The 16,226-nt window shown below is 57.8% G+C and overlaps 4 protein-coding genes across 4 annotated transcripts; all 4 read right to left on the bottom strand.

Moving 5' to 3' along the window:
• Nucleotides 1–2,168: 2,168 nt before the first annotated feature.
• JKF63_07629 (uncharacterized protein) lies at nucleotides 2,169–3,299 on the bottom strand (the record flags this gene model as incomplete). Its single annotated transcript, XM_067903561.1, has 1 exon — nucleotides 2,169–3,299. The coding sequence occupies one exon, from the start codon at nucleotides 3,297–3,299 to the stop codon at nucleotides 2,169–2,171; it is 1,131 nt and encodes a 376-aa protein (XP_067759042.1).
• Nucleotides 3,300–3,913: 614 nt separating this feature from the next.
• JKF63_07630 (uncharacterized protein) lies at nucleotides 3,914–8,800 on the bottom strand (the record flags this gene model as incomplete). The annotated part of the gene is made up of 1 exon (XM_067903562.1): nucleotides 3,914–8,800. The coding sequence occupies one exon, from the start codon at nucleotides 8,798–8,800 to the stop codon at nucleotides 3,914–3,916; it is 4,887 nt and encodes a 1,628-aa protein (XP_067759043.1).
• An 861-nt stretch (nucleotides 8,801–9,661) lies between these two features.
• On the bottom strand, nucleotides 9,662–12,505 carry JKF63_07631 (uncharacterized protein; the record flags this gene model as incomplete). Its single annotated transcript, XM_067903563.1, has 1 exon — nucleotides 9,662–12,505. One exon carries the CDS (start codon nucleotides 12,503–12,505, stop codon nucleotides 9,662–9,664), a length of 2,844 nt encoding a protein of 947 aa, XP_067759044.1.
• A 1,709-nt stretch (nucleotides 12,506–14,214) lies between these two features.
• On the bottom strand, nucleotides 14,215–15,621 carry JKF63_07632 (uncharacterized protein; the record flags this gene model as incomplete). The annotated part of the gene is made up of 1 exon (XM_067903564.1): nucleotides 14,215–15,621. One exon carries the CDS (start codon nucleotides 15,619–15,621, stop codon nucleotides 14,215–14,217), a length of 1,407 nt encoding a protein of 468 aa, XP_067759045.1.
• Nucleotides 15,622–16,226: the final 605 nt, after the last annotated feature.

Consider the following 16,226-nt stretch of genomic DNA (forward strand, 5'->3'; position numbering starts at 1 on the left):
CTCTCTTCTTTCCCCCCTTTCGCGGTGTAGGGCTCGTGTGTGTGTGTACAGGTATATATATATATATACTCTTCCGGTATGTGTACAAATAAAAATTCTACGAAGATGATGGGCAGAGGTGTGTGAGTGTGTGGGTGAGGAGACGCGAGTCGAGTGGCCGCAACGGTTTTTTCTGACCTGATCCAGCCACGTAACGCCGCGCGGTCTTCCCCGCCTTTTTCTGTAGTTTGAGACTTCGTCTCTCTCTCTCTCTCTCTCTTGCTTTCACTGAAGCGCGTCACACACACACGCACACACCAGAGAGAAGGGAGAGAGAGATTGGAGGAGAAGGATTGGGGGTAGTTGTGGCGAGCGGTGTTGACAAACACAAGACAGCAAATGCACGAAAGATAGAGGTGAAGCTCAACCTTCTCCCCTCAAAAAAAAGCCCGGACCACCCAAGTGGAATGGAAAGGGGGAAAAACAAGCAAAAATACGAAAGGATGATGTACTAAGCCAGGAGAAGGTGGAGCATCACCACAAGAAAGAACGACAATCAAAAGCGGCTGCCACACCCCTCCTCTTTTTTTTTTACTTCTGTGGAGAGGTGGAGGGAGGGCGGGGGGGGGGGTGTGAGAATCTAAATGACCCCCCCCAAAATACTTCACAAACAGAGATCACGGCAAATATATACAATCAACAGAATTTCTACTTTTTGTTTTTTCCAAATACGTGTGTGTGTGTGTGTGTGTGTGTGTTAGGGAGCAAAGAACTCCCCCCTCTTCCCCGGAAGAATGCGAATGGCGGCCATGAACGTTCAGAAAGGAGGAGGAGGAGGAAGAGGAGGATGGGGAGGAGTCCACGACTTTTGGAGGGCATGCCAGTTTTTTTTTGTCTCTTTTTTTTTTCGTTTTCCCGGGGTGGTGAGCGACGAAAAAAAAAAAAGGGAGCCAGTTAGCACTGAAGAGGGGGAGAGGGGGAGAGACTGTGTGTGTGTGTGTGTGTGTGGGTGGCTTCAAGAGGAAGAACCAACACACATGGGTGGCACCGTTTTTTTAAATACTCTTTTTTTTTTTGTGTGCACACCTGCATGCTTCAGCGAGTAGCTGTGCGCTGGTGTGTCGCAGCGTGTATGCGCCTCACCTCCTCTCAAAGAAGCGTAGTGTCACATGCACATCGACATGCCCAGCGGCAAAGAAAATTAAAGACGAGGAGTGCGCGCATGTGCGACATGCGGAGGGGGGGGGGGGGAGGGGAACTACTGGCGGCATTAAAAGAAGACCGAAGGATGGCCCCCCCCCCTCCTCCCCCATCTCCCACTTCTTACCCACCTCTCTCTCCCCCCTCATGTTAAGTTTTAGCGAGAGAGAAGGAGATGTAGCCAACGGCGGAGGGGAGGAGGGAAGACAAGTGCGAGATGGGAGGATCACACAACACCCCCGCCACCCCCCGCCCCCAACAGAAAAATAATATCACTCACCGACACCACTACGCCAATTATGTTCCTCTTGGCAGAAACACCATTTTTGTGCGTGTGTGTGTGTCTCTCTCTCTCTCTGTTGAGGGTGGCGGTGGTGATGCCGGGGGTGCAGAAAAAGTAAAATCTTTACAGCACTGGCGACAGACAGAGGAAGATCGGGAGGGGGGTAGAGGAGTAGCAACTCCTCCTCCTCCCTCCCCCGGCAACGTAATGAGAACATCCTACAAAAAAAGGTTTTCTCACACACCGCGGCGGTAATGCGGAGGGAGTGCCAGCCACAGATGACTGCACCACAATCGCCAACCTGCCGGACACACTCAAAGCCGGATCAATACACAAAATACACACACACACACACAAAAAAAAAAACAGATGATTAAAATGGTGTCCAGACGGAGGGGAGCGAGAGAGAGGGGGGGGGGAGGGGGGGGAGCGAGGGAGAGGCGGGGATGGAGAGGGGGGGGGATGGAGTGGAGAATCCACACTGAAGCAGCGTCTGCACAGTCACAATTTGCCTTGTCACAATCGTGCATCCTTTCTGTGCGGATGTACTCCACTGAGCTCCCATCACAAGTCGTTCAAAAAAAAAAAGGCTTCTCCGATTTCATTGAACCGCCCGTCCAACACACCTGATACTTCGAGAAGCACCAACACTTCCACACCACGGCTTCCTCCTCCTCGTCTCTTTGCCTTGCTAGTGGCCCCACACTTACACCGCTCCAGTCTTCGGCTTCACTGACTTGAAGCGCGGTACGCCCTTGCACAGCGCCAGCCCGACCAGCGTGCCAGCTAGTGTTGGCTGCCAGTCAAAGTAGAATATGCAAGCCTGACCGACCCAGCACGCGTACTTGATCCAGCCGCTGAAGCTGTTTAGGATGGTCATGGGAGTCAGGCCATAGTAGCAGTACTCCATCACAAACAGAGCTGAAATGATGTCCCACGGCCCGAACTGCTTCTCCGGGGCGGCCTCGCTGCCGTAGTAGAAATAATTGCCCAGCCACATCATCGCACCCGAGATAACGGCGGTGCCGCCGCAGTACATCATCAGCCCGCGAGAGCCCAGGATGGGCAGGACGTGATGGCACATGGTGTGAAGCAGTATCATCCCATACGTCATGGCAAGGAAGTTGTTCGTCAAGAACGAGTGCAGCAGCCACGTCCACGGGCGAACACTGTTGTCGACGCCCCCTGTATTCAACCACCAGCGCTCCTCTGTGTTGCTGCCCGTGCTGCAGAGGCAAAATATCGTGAAAACAATAAAGTTGATGGCGTTGACACTGTTGTAAATTTGTGGGAAGCTGGAGAAGTCGCTGCGCAGGCCGCGGACGTGATCCATGAAGCTTTTCTTGGACCGCCCCGTTTTGCCGCCACTATTCTTTTCCTTCGTATTGCCCTTCGCGGACGAATCGCCCGGTTCATCGCCGTGATCGGACTTGGCACTCGACTCTCCATCCGCCCTACCGGATTCCCCGGCAGTGCTGCCACCCTCCTCTTGCTGCTGCTGCTGCTGGCCCTTCACGCGTATCCAGCGATACTGCGTGGCGTCCAGAGACAGCGGAGAAGGTGTGGGCAGCCGTGCGCTGCGCAGGAAAGTCGACGTTGCGCTGCAACTAACAGGATGAGCACGAAGGCGCACGGACGAAAAGTAGAACTGGCGATTCGAAATCAGCGACGGTGTCCATGTCATCGATGGTGCCCCGGAGAGAAAGACGACGGCCGTCGTCTTTGCCACCACGAAGACTCCTGGGAGAGAGGAGGCGCTGCTCAGGGGCGCCATACGCGGCAGCGCGGCCGAAGCGGCGGCTCTCGTGACTCCACCGGCACCGCGGAGGCGAAGCATGGTGATGGCCTGTTTTTTTTTGTGGCTCTAGTTACCATCCTTCCAGAGGCAGGGGAGGGAGGAGGGGGAGGGAGGAGGAGTGAGGGAATCAGAGAAGGCTGGGATGTTCTGCGGGCGAGGGTGTGGAGTGCGACGCAAGACGACAGAGGAGACGCTGCCTCTACGGTTGGGGGGGGGGTAGAGGCCCGCGCTTTGGTTCATTGGTAGATGTGATTGCACAGCGGGGGCGGGACCCTGCGCTGCTTTAGGCGTGTGTCCACACACAGGGCTCTTTCATTTTTAACCACCCACGTGTGTAGGGGCACACACACACACACACACACAAGCTCACATCTATTCACAGAGTTTCCAAAGAGAAAGGAGGTGGTGGAGAAAAAGCGGAACATCCCCCCCCTCCCCTCCCCTCTCCACCACCACCACCACCACCGTCCCCCACACACACACCACACGTGGGATAGTCATTCAGCTATGTTTTTTTTTTTCCTCCTCCACAATGATGTGCGTATGCACAAAATGGGGGTGTGGTTGTGTGGCGACGTTCGCTGGCGTGGCTGGGGACATACGACTCACATACAAATACCGATCCTGGTCCGATATTTGTATGTGCAGCGCGCCTAAAAGCATACCTTCAGCGCCTTGGCTGCCTCATCACGCACGTCGGAGCTGGGGTCCTTGAGAAGCTGACGCAGGATCTGGAGAATGACACCTGTGCGCTCCTCCTCACTAAACTGCAGGGGTGGCAGGGCAGCATACGCCATGGCTGAAGCACCACCACTCTGATCGCCACTGCCAGCGAGAGAAAGCAGTATGGGCTTGTTCATCAAGATGCTGTGCGCCACAGTTCCAGAGGGCAGCTCCGGCTTGCAGGAGGACATGGGCACAGACGTTGATATGGTGTCGCCAATGTCCTCCTCACCATCTGTCGCTGCTGGCAACAGAGATGGCGCCATCATCGCATGCACATCGGGTGAGCTGAGGAGGAGCACCTCCAAGATGATCTTCGCCACCACCAAGCGCACGTTCAGCACCGGATCGCGAGCGAGTTTGTCTAGCAGCGGAATAAAAACGGTTGTTTTGTCCACGCGAAGCCGCATCGCAATGCGCAGGAGGGCGCTACGGCTTAGGTACGTCTTCCACGCGGGGGCGTAGGCGTGGATGCGCGGCCAGAGCACGTCATCGACGAGTGCGTTTGCGTTGAGGGATCCGGAGGAGGAGGCGGCGCCATTGCCAGAGTTGTTGGCAGCACCGATGTCGTGGTTCGCGCCGCACATTTGCCCGGCACTACCTTTCTCTGCTCCGTCACCTGCCCCCGTACTTTTATCAGCGTTGCCCCGAATGCTTACAGCAGCGTGTTGCACGCACATCCGCTCTACCGCATCTAGCGCTGCATCGCGGACTGCCTTGGCCTTGTCGAAGAGAACTGCTACCAGTAGCGTCAACAGCTCTGTCCGGGCAAGTTGATATAGCGGGTGTGTGTGTGCCCACGAGGCGGTGCAGACGCCTGGCTGAGCCATCGCAGAGACATCCGTCAGGGAGCCGTACGTCGTCGTCTCGTCCTTGCCACTCTCGAGTTGATCCCTCGACGCGGGGGGCCTGGGGTTAACAGCACCTGTTACCAGCAGACATCCACACAGGTGGGCCAGGAGCACCGCATACTGCTCACGCAAACGCCACAGCTCGTGCTGAGCCAGCTGCCTGAGGCACTGAAGAAGAGCGCCGTACTGCACCTCGTCGGCACTGCGAGGCAAAACGCCTGCGTCACCCTGACTTTTCTCATTCGCGTCGGCCCCGCGAGCGGAGGGAGCAACGCCTCCACAACTAATCGGCCGATCCTGCGCCTGCGCGCTGCGACTTTGTCCTTCACACGATTGGGGAGGGGGTTGTCGCATGCGCATCAGCAACAGGTCTGTGAGTTCAGCGACGAGGGCCAGCTTTACCGTGGGCTCATCGTCTGCGGTCAGCCGCAGCAGCGCGTCTGTGTTGGAGTGGAGACTGCGGGCCCACACAGAGAGGTCTTCCCCATCTCTCGTGGATGTGGGGGTTTCGGGATGTGCAGGGCATGATGGATCGGCAACCACCAAGAGGCTCAAGGTGCGACACAGTCCTGCGAAGGCTTCGGCTGAGCGGCTGCGCACACGTGCATCACTGTCACTAGCAGCGAGAAGGGCGCACTGCGCGACGGCATCCAGTAGCTGCTCAAGCGGATCACTCAACGAGGGGAGCAGCAGAGGTTCCTGTAGCGGGGCACGTCTCGTTGTGGACACTCTCTCTTCACCAGGCCTGGCTGAGGAGCTCACTCGCAGAGCTGCTTCGGTTGCAACACCAAAGCACCGCGCGACACACCGCGCTGCGCTGCAACGCACTTCGACCTCCTCGTCATTCATCAAATCACTCAGCGGCGCCACCCCAAAGGGCGCTGCACTAGTCCATAGAAAAGTTAAAAGGCGCAACATGTGCGCCAGCCACGTTTGTGCACGCAGCTGGTGCGCTGTCGACTGATGAGTGGCAGAAGACTCAGCCTCCTCCGCGAGTGCAGAGATGCGGGCGAGGAGGAGAGAGAAAGTGGCGGTCAGCCGTGGAAGCCGCTGGGCTATCAGCCACCGCGCCTTCCAGTTTGCGTAGCGCGGGACCCAGCGCAAGCAGGCGGCGAGGAGCGTAAAGAGTTGCGAGCACACTGTATCGACAGAGTATGGGGGGATTGCGCCGCCGAGGTGTACAGCTGCCTCCGCAGTGAGGCGTTGCACTACATCCAGAACGGCCTCGAGTAGAGCGAAGTCGATGGAGGCGGGGCTCTCCTTCACCATGGATGACGCTTCTGCCGCCGCGGCGTCGAGCTCCAAGACGCTTCCCGGAGCGGTCATGGCAGCCCATAAGGCCGGTGTTACCATGGTCGTGCCAACAGGATCGATATGGCGAGTCAAGGGCGTCAGCGCTGCCGTATGGTTGTTCTCCGCCTGTTGCTGGAGTTCAATGATGACCCGAAGTGTGTTCAGCAGGGGGGGAAGGGCACTGGTCGGCACCAACATCTGCAGCAGCATTGGACACACCGTCGTCAAGGAGAAGATGGAGGCGGCGGATGCAGGCGTGCTGGTGCTGTTATGGTTGGCGAAGGTGCACCGGAGGTCGATGCAGAGGGGAAGCGCCTGCAGAAGCGCTCGACGCACAATTCGGTGGAGACGAAAGATGGAGACGGCGTTGAGGGTGCCCGGCAGCCACTGGGCGACTTTCTCTGTCGTGTCCCCGCCAGGGACGGGGGATGTCATCATCAGAAATGTGGCATCATCGGGCATGTTGGCGGCGGCAGGAGTGGCAGAGCCGGCGGCAGTGCTCACGCATGCGAAGCTGACGTCCCACACGCTGTGCGAAGCAGCGCGGGACTCGTTGGGGCCGACACCTAACTGCAGTGTCATGCAGCTCCCATCCTCCACCGACGGGCGGCGAGGGCCCGTTGCACTTGTCGTCGAGCCGGTGGCGCAGGACATGCCGAGTTTCATGAGAATGCGGTGGCGCAGCAGAAGATCTGTCAGCGCACCGCGTGCGGTGACGAGGGCAGAGCACACGAGGCGTTTCAGACTGTCTGTTGTTGTTGTTGCCTTCGTCGAGGCAGTTGTTGGGGGTGACGGCATTGACACTGTGCGCGTGGACACGGCCGCGGCAATGCAATAGGCCACATGACGGCGCGTCATGCGGTACATGAACGTCTGTAGTTGGGCTGTGGTGAGGAGCGGCTCATCTGGAACGCTGATCTCTGACCACGCATCCACCTCCGATATCGCAGCAATAGAGGTTGTATTCGTTCCCCTCAGAGGGGCTGTCCGGAAGCCTGCGCCGTCGGTACCGCCTAGCCTGGCACCCTGTTGTTGCTGCTGTTCGGTTTCCCACAGCGTTGACTCAATCGCCCGTAGGAGCCCGCTTGTTGTCTCCACCGCCGTTGCGATGGGGCCGGGGTATGGAGACTCTAGAAAGCCCTGAAGCGTCTTGAGCAGCAAGCGCCACCGGGTGCGCAGTACATTGCGGCGTCCCTCGAAGCACAGGTAGTCAACAAGAGAGAGCTTGCCGTCCGCGTGCAGCCGTGTCAACCTAGGCGAGTCCACATTGCCGCTGAGGGGGGAGGCAGATGAAGTCGCGGTTGACGGTGTCAGCGCGTCCATCCACCGAACAAGGCTCGCCACCAGCGCTCGTGCTCGCACATTTACAGAGAAGAAGTCGTCCGTGTCACCGCTGTTGGTGTCGGAGGCGTAGGCGGCACCGTAGAGGTCTAGATCAGCACCAGAGAGCGGCAGGCAAGTCGCTGGTGGAGCTCGCCAAAAGGCCTGTCCGTTGTCTAGACGACGGTGATGCCTTCGGAAGCAGCGAAAGCTCGCCACTGCCTTGCCGGTGCTGCACTTTCCACTGGTGTTGCTCACATCGTCACAAAGGGAGGCCAGCCGACCGCTACCTTCAAAGCACCACGGCCCCGTGAGGGTGGCGTAGCTCCCACTGCATAGGAACTGCACACACTCGTCCTCCACAGCAAGGGCGTAGCAGCACTTGCGAACTTCCTTTTTGGTTGGTGCGGGGGAGGCGGTGAAGTCCTCGCCAAAGGATGAAGCGCTTGGCTTCTTGCCGTTGAGAGTGGACGACACCGAGCCTGCTGCAGAAGAGGCCCTCGCGGTAGCGGCTCTCACTCTCATGGTGCGCTTGTGCTTCCAGAGTAGCTGTTTCCGTACTGCCTCTACAAACCGCGCCGTTGACGCTGCAGCATCGCCGCTGGCGCTGGTGCTCACCGCGCCGGCATCCGCGCTCAGGCTGTCATGCTCGTTTTTCAAGTACTCAGCCGCTTCGTTGACCTTCATCGACGCTTCCGTGGTGTCGATATCTGCCTGCAGAACGGAGAGCGGCACGTACTTGAGATCCCAGCGCTCCAACGTCATGTCGCGCTCGAGTGCGACTCCGAAGAACAAGTGAGGGAGGATCACCTGTGCTGTGAACTGCCGTGTCTCCTCCACGCTGCTGGCTGCCAGCAACGCACACACCGGTTGAACATCCTCAACGGATAGGAATGCCCCGAGGCTGCTACCGCTAGTGCTCTTGGCGGTGTCAGGCCTATCAGGTGAGTTGCTGTTGCTGCTGAGCGCTGGTTTCCTAGGTCCCAGCGGTGTGCTACGGGGCAGTGTCACGCCTAGTAATGCCATCCCCGTTACCAGTGCCAGCTGCGCGTCATCTTCTTCGACGCACCGCAGGAGGTACGGCACAATCTCCGTCTCTGCCCAGCGACCTCCGAGCTTGTGGCAGAGGTGCGGCAGGAGCAGGACTCCCCGATAGCGATCTTGTTTGCGCTGCCGCGGCTCCCTGCAAAGGTCTTCGGCGTCACTGACAGACGCCAAGGGAGTAGCAGTGGCGCCACCAGCGTTGTCGCTATCATCAAACTCACATGCTGGTGCAACGGAGCCGTTTCCATTCGGTTGTGGCCAGTGGATGAGATTTTCTAGTACCGTCAGCGCCACCGTGCGGTTCTCCATCTTTTGGAGCGGGGGGGGGGGAGGGGGGGGGGAGGGGGGGGGGGTCTGTGGATGTGTGTATATCCTGCTTTGTCTCTCTATGCAGTAGTATAATGCTATCGTTGTGTTTATGTGGAGGAGAAAGAGCGGAGGTGGTGGTGGTGGTGGTGGTGGGGGGTGGTGGCCAGTGCAGGGGATTATCCAAGACACGGCAGAGAGAGAGAGAGAGGGATTGTGCATTTACACACACACACACAAACGATTCGGTACCCCTCCTCTGAAGGCCTCACGGCACGTCTGCGTGGTTCGACCCACTGTCCCGATCGAAACGGGGGCGCCTCGCAGGCACTGCTTCTGCCCCCCCCCCCCGTCGCCCCTCTTACTTCCCTTCTCTATCCATCCTCATCAACAGTCCAGCGCTTTTTGGAGACGTGCATCTTTTGGGTGCCACTCTTCCCGACCACACGGAAGAGGGGGGGGGGAGAAGCAGGCAAGAGAGGGGTGTGCGCTGCCTCATATATATGCATATATATCATGTGCGCGGGTGGGGAGAGAAAAATGGGAGAGGGGAAGGGGGAAACAACCGCACCAAAAAAAAAAAACAAACATAGCGGCGGTTCGGAAGGGGCAAAAAAATTAACTCCCCTCCGCCACACACACACACACACACACACTCCTTCCCCCTCTCCTTCCTCCCTCCCTCCACCGATCCCCTTAAAATTTGCTTCTCCGGTGGTTTTAATCGGTTACACGCGTCTTTTTACTCGATGCGCTTCACAGTTACGACAGGAAAAAAAAAGGGCTACGCCCTCCCCCCCTTCTTATATACACACACACATACACGCACACGAAAGCAGATCGGGGGGGGGGTGGGTGGGTGGGCTACCCATCCAATTTGGCGTACTGTAGCACCAGGTGCCGACCATAGAGGTGCGTTGCCTTGAGTGTTTCCAGTGCACGTGTCGCCTCGGCCTCGGAGAGGAACTCGACAAAAGCAAAACCACGATGGTTGTTCTCGCGATGGGAGGAGAACGTGTGGCTCTTGCGCGGCACCCGTACGGTGCGTATTTCACTGAATGCAGAGAAGAGTTCGCGCACGTCTTTTTCGTTCGCCTCGAATGGGAGGTTCTTCACAATGAGCTTCAGTGGGTCGCACCCAGGGGGTACTCTTGACATGGACGCAGCACCTATGGCGGCACCGCTTCCACTGTGGTTTGCAGTCGCATCATGACCGCGGCGGCGTGCGAGGACGGCGGCCTTGGTTGGGTCGTCGTCATCGTCGTCGTCGTCACCACCACCACCCGCATTCGCCCCAGCAGGCCGTTTGGCTGTGCCCTGTTGTGTGGCGGTGGTGTCCACCGCACGGGCCTCAAGCAACAGCGTCGTCTGCTTGCTAACAACGCACGACAGGGTGCGACCTGCCAGGGACTTGCCGTTGAGTTTGGACATACAGTAGGTGAGCGTACTTTGGTCTGCCACCGTGAGGAAGGCACGGCCTTGATCTTGCTGGAGAACAAGGCGCTTGATGAGCGTCTCGGGTGCGCGGGCTATTCTTGGACACGTATCCAATAAGAAGGTGTGCAACTCATCCTCGGTGGTTTGAAAGGGGATGTTGGTGATAAATAACGTGTAAACCATCGCGTTCGCCGCCGCCGATCCACTGGGATCATCTGTGGCACCGCCGTTCGCAGATGAGTCCACGGCCAGCCCTAGGTCCGCCGCGGCCATCGCCGCAGCGCTGCCGCCCTCGCCGTCCTCCACCAGCGCCCCGACCGGTGCCCACTCGAGAAACAGCGGTGCCGTCTTGAAAAGCTTGTAGGAGAGTCGCGTAAAAGCGATGCGCGCGTCTTGCGGATGCGTGTAGCGGAACAAAGCGAACACCCCTGATGAGGGAAATGCCGACGTCTCGAGCACGCCGAAGCGAACAAACAGCCGTGTGAGCTCCGACGCATCGTTGCCGTCCTTCAGCTGGAGGTTCTTCACGAGGATCGTCGTGTTCGAGCGCGGCTTGAGAAAGTTCTGCGTTGCGCTTTCCAGCACATCAAATGCGACCCCTTCGTCGCTCAGCACCTGTTGCACCTCGCTCGTGAGGTACGCCTCCGCGATGGCCGCGCGCACGGCGGCACCCTTGGCACCGACGCCAACGACATCCTCAGGCCGTACGCCCATCCGCTGCGCCACTGTCTCCACAGCCGCGTGACTGTTCATGTACATGGTGTTCCAAGTCATTTGCGCTGCACCGCCTTTCTTGTTGGCCTCCTCGTTGCGGCGTTCTGCCTCGCGCTGTTTCTTGAAATTTGAGGATCCGGCAAGATTTGCACCGCTCAGTGTATTGTGTGCCTCTTGAGCGGCTGCAGTGGAGGCAAGCGCGGCTTCTCGCTCCATGACACGTTTGCTATGAGGGTCTTCTTCGGCGGCGCTGACGCGGAGCAGGCGACCCATTAGGATGGCGCCTCGGCATAACTGAAGCGCCCGCACGGCATCCTCAGCCAACGTAAAGCGCACGAAGGCAGCACCTTTGTTCTGCCGCGTGTCTTTCGTAAGGGGGATGTGCACCGCCTCCACTGGGCCCACAAGTGACGAGGCGAACTGCTTCAGGTGCTCCTCCGTAGCGATGTATGGGATGTTGCCAAGGCGAATGCGGCGCGACGCCCGGGCAATCTCCTCCTGCGCCTCTTGTGTCGGGGACGTGACGTCGTCGGTCGATTCGTGTTTCTTCGCTGGCTTTGTAGGTGTCTCCGCATTGTTGGCTGTGGCAGGGGCGTTCCCGTCTTCGTCGTTGTCACAATTTAGGGGGACGCTGTCATCTTGCTGCTGCCCCACGTCGGCTGCCTCCGCCACGCTGTGCGTCGGGGCACCAGCGAGTCCAGCCAGAAACTCCATGTCGCTCACCTCCCCCAGCGCCTGCTGCCGCGACAGGGCCAGACGTTCCATCTCAGTCTCACCCTCGCCATCTGCGTTGCTGCCATCCGGAACGCGCTTCTCAGCTTGCGGCAGCGTCTCTTCCTTCACTGCCGTTTTTATTTTCGCCTCGTCGTCTGACGCCCCAGTGGGCGGGGCATCAGGCGCCAGAAGCACTTCTGCCGCCCAGGTGGGCCCCTCGGTTGCCTTACTTCGCAGCGCCACAAACTCACGCTGACGGCGTACCAAGCCATCTGCGGGGGCCTCACTGGTGCTGGAGTCTGTCCGCCTTTCTGCAGCGTCATCGCGCGCACGCTTGCGCGTTGTTGCCTGGTTGTCAGGCGTTGTAGATGAGGTGAGCGTAGGTGTGTGTACACCACCTGCGCTTTCCACGCGAGACTTGCGGTTGTTCTTGTCGCAGTTCTGCTGCTGCTGCTGCTGCTGCTTGCGCAGTTGGTTCAACGTCACACCGACCTCGTTGAGGCCCTTGGCCACCTCCACCTTCAGCTTGGCACTGCGGAGGTACGAACCATCGAAGTACTGAGCGACAAAGTGCCCCGCCGCTGATGTTCGGAAACCGACAAAGGCCATGCGGAGGATCGTTTTTGGTGACTTGGATGGCGCGGCTGTGCCGATGGAGCCCTGCCGCTGTTTTTGCTGTTTGTGGTGGTGATGCCGGTCCATGGCCGTGGCCGGTCTGCGAATAAACTGCACGTCCGTTATTTCCAGCAGTGGCGCCTCTTTCGGCGCTGTCTGCAGGAGATGCTGCTTCAGTTGTTCCTCCGTGCAATCATTTGGTATGTTGAGAATCCGCACGCGTGACATGATGAGTTTGTTGTTGGTTGAGCTAACAGCGTAGTATACATGTATAAAAAATGTCACACAATTTTTTTTGGGGGTTTTGAAAGGGGAGAGAGGAGAGAGCAGAGCAGAGCAGAGCAGAGGAGGAGAGTAGAAGAGATGGGAGGGCTCCAGTTGAAGAGAAAATACGTATTGCGGACCAGGCACCTGGACACCAGTCACGACAGAGAGACATCACCACCACCACTGCTCGGAGGGGGCCTGAGGAGAGATGAAGGCGCGTGAAACATTCGCGTATACCCTGCACACTACACACAAACATATATATATATATGTTTATATTTTATATCAATCCGCGTTACACGTTTCCATCTGTGTCGCTTTTCGTTTCTTGATGAGGCTTTTACTTCAGTCGTGTACGAAGAGTCCCTCTTTAACTTTCTGGCCATGTGTGAGGGGTGAGGGGTGGGGGGTGAGGGGAGGGGGAATCAGTATCCACTTTGTTTTACGTTTTCTTGTTTTATTTTTGTCCTCGGCCTCTGTACGTTTTTATCTCTGCTCTCATTTTTTTTTCTCGTTTGCCCTCCCTCCCTCCCTCCTCTTACAAAACACACTGACACACAAACCTCCGCTGACTTTTTTTTTTCACTTTCGAATTAAAAAATAAACGCTGAGTGCTTCCTCCCGCCCCCCCCCCTCCCTCCTTCCTCCCGCCACTCTCCACTGCCTGCTCTCTTTTCGCCTTCTTTATCCTCCTATCCCCTACCCCCCCCTCCCCTGTCGGCAAAAACAGTATGCGTTTGCCCCACCGCTATGGGAGCGGAGCATGAGGGAAGGGGGGACGGCGGAGGGATGGGGGTGGTGACGATGATCGGGTGAGAAAGAGCTCCGCGACAGCCTTCACGATTGGCTCTACAGAAAATAGCCAAAGTACGGTATAGTGAGCGCGGCAGTGGAGGGGGTGGGGGCGAGATGAGTAGGAGGAAGGGCGAACAAACAAATAAATAAATGCGAGGGAGAACTCAAAAATTACATTCCACAGTCTTCATTTCTTCTTGTTGTGTGCGGAGGGGGGGGGATGAGTTCTACTCTCCATTTTTTTTTCTACCAGCGTGTCCGTCATCGCGGGCATGCAAAGCCGTGGTCACGCCTTGGTGCTACGGCGGACTCAGTTATTAGAGCATAGCCTGTGGTCCACCTCTCTCCCCAGCAGTTGGGCGGTGAGGGGCGGAGTGAGGTGTCCCGTCGGGCGCGTTAACACTTCGCCCGTCGCGTGGATGGTGCAAACGTGCGCATTGGCGCAGACCGCCTCCCGAGGCGGTTCCACCCGGGGGCCTGAGCCACCGGCGTCGGTGTCGAGTATTCGGTTTGACTGTCCTGCATTGTGGGTGTGCGAGGGCTCCACCACGAGCTTGTGGTTCGGCGCTGGCAGGGGGAGGTGGGAGACAAGGGACGTCCCGGCTACCGCCCTCCGCAGCGTGGGCCGCCGGACCCCTGATAGCAGCCTGACAGCGTGCCGCCTCTCCTCTCCTCTCCCTCCCCCCTCAATAGCATGAGGCTCGCATTCTTCTACCCGACATGAAAGCAAATGCTCTACCCGGGCAGCAGCCATGCAGAGGTCCATACCCACCGGCACACACACACACACACACACACACACACACAGACTCCCACGTTCACATCAGCAAGGTCACAGCGGTGCAGGACGCGATGGTTTTGTTGCACCTCCACTGCTACAGCTTCTCTACGATACTGAATGTGCCGATGATCATGATGAGCAGCGCCAAGACGATGTACAGGTAGCAGCGGATACGCTTGAAGGTGATGCACGGTGTACTCCAGAAGACCCCCTTCCAGTACTTCAGCGTGTTGCGGTTCTCATCGGGGTGGTTCACGGCGTACTTCACCCGCATGGAGAGGATTGCCGGGATGATCATGACAATGCACGGTGACGGCAGCGCGCCGACGAACGCGACGACATTGTTGACAGCCGTGGTCGGCATCGACATGGCCAGACCCCAGATAATAAGATTGATGAGCAGACGAAGGCCAAGTCCGACCCAGCTGCGTGGTTTGCACTTCACGGTCTGATCGATCAGCTGCATCGCTGACATAAACTGCACGGGGTATGTGAAGACAACGTTGAGAATAAAGAATATCCGCACGCTTAAACCCCACGCCGAGTTACTCATCATACTGATCAGAGAGACAGTGATTTGGTCACCGTAGGCGAGGTAGCCAGTCAGACCAAACAGCGTGTACCAGGCAATCACGGCGGCCAGCACCAAGGTCACCATCAGGGACACCTTGGGCTTCTGCGTGCAGGCGGCATGAACCGGCAGGACAATGGCAATACCTTCAAGCACCATCATGTTGTTGGCCAGGTTGTTGAACCAGCCCACAGGGATGCGCTTGCCGGCGGTGTTGCAGTTCTCGTGAACACCGTCGCTACTGATCGTTCTCAGCGTCTGCACAAAACAGCAGATGAGCGAGTAGAAGACGCTGATGGTGGCGATGATGGAGGCCACAGCCAGAAGCGAGAGATTGTCAGAATAGAAGGTCATGGGGAGGCACATCATGAACATCAGCGTCACCCATACGAACTTGGAGCCGTTGAAGCTGACGAGGTTACTCATCGTATCGCCAAACAGTTGGGTGTACATGAGGCAGAAGCCGAACTGCGTAAGAATCATGGCCACAAACAAGAACCAGCGCAGTCCGGAGCCGCACACGAAGCGGCACACCTGCGAGTAGGTGGTCACGTCGGAGCGGTCGATCGTCACCTTTACGTCCAGCAGCAGCCGCGTACAGTCGACAACGACAGCCCCGATGAGAACGGCGAGGATGACAGAGACAATGTAGCCCGCATCGGGGTAGAAGGTTGGCAGGAAAAACACACCGGTTCCAACGTTCGCCTTGAAGATGTGGAATGCAGACTTGTAGATGTTGGTGTTCACCTTCAGCTCGCCGGCGATGGTGTGGGTGGAGATGGCATCATCGTCATCTATAGACATGTAGTCGGTATCCACCGTGATGCCGCTCTTGCCCGTATCCTGGCACATCGGCTCGCGGGCGATGTCGGCCGCAGCCGTGTCCACGAAGCCCTTGGCAAGGCTGTTGGGGTGACGTTCGTCTTCCATTGTGGAGGGATGCACACCTTCTTTATCAGAGGCTGCGCCTGCGTGCAAGTGCACGTCTTCGAATTGGGGGGAGAGGAGAGGAGGGGAGGGAAGGGGAGAAGAGTGGTGTTAACTTATAGAATGAGTGGAGGCACACAAAAACGGACCGTGCCTAACCCAGAAGAGAGAGAGAGAACGGGGGGAGGGGGGAGGGAGGGGGAGAAGGCGGTGCGCCGGGGACTAGCACAAGACAAAAAAGAAAATGAGAAAAAGAAAGACGGAGGAGGAGGAGAAAAAAATGTGAGGGGCACACAACTGCAGCCGTAGCGACGTAATAAAGATGCGCGGTGGATTGTTTAAACACACGCCTACATACAAAAAGGGAGAACAGCAGCGGTATGGGGAGACTGGAGGAGGGGAGGAGGAGGGGAGGAGGCAGCGGTGGTGGTGGTGGTGGTGGTGGTGGTGGTGGTCAGGGTAGTGATACCGTCAAGATGCACAGAGAAGTGGAGCAGAAAAAGGGGGGGAAGGTGAGTTGTAAGGCAGCAGGATTGCATCTAAATTCGTAGGGAACTTGGAGAGAGAGACGACAAACAGCTTGCAACCGCGCAGAGTCGCCTGAGAAA

The sequence above is a fragment of the Porcisia hertigi genome, chromosome 10 (assembly GCF_017918235.1).
Source record: "Porcisia hertigi strain C119 chromosome 10, whole genome shotgun sequence".
NCBI classification, from domain to species: Eukaryota; Euglenozoa; class Kinetoplastea; order Trypanosomatida; family Trypanosomatidae; genus Porcisia; species Porcisia hertigi.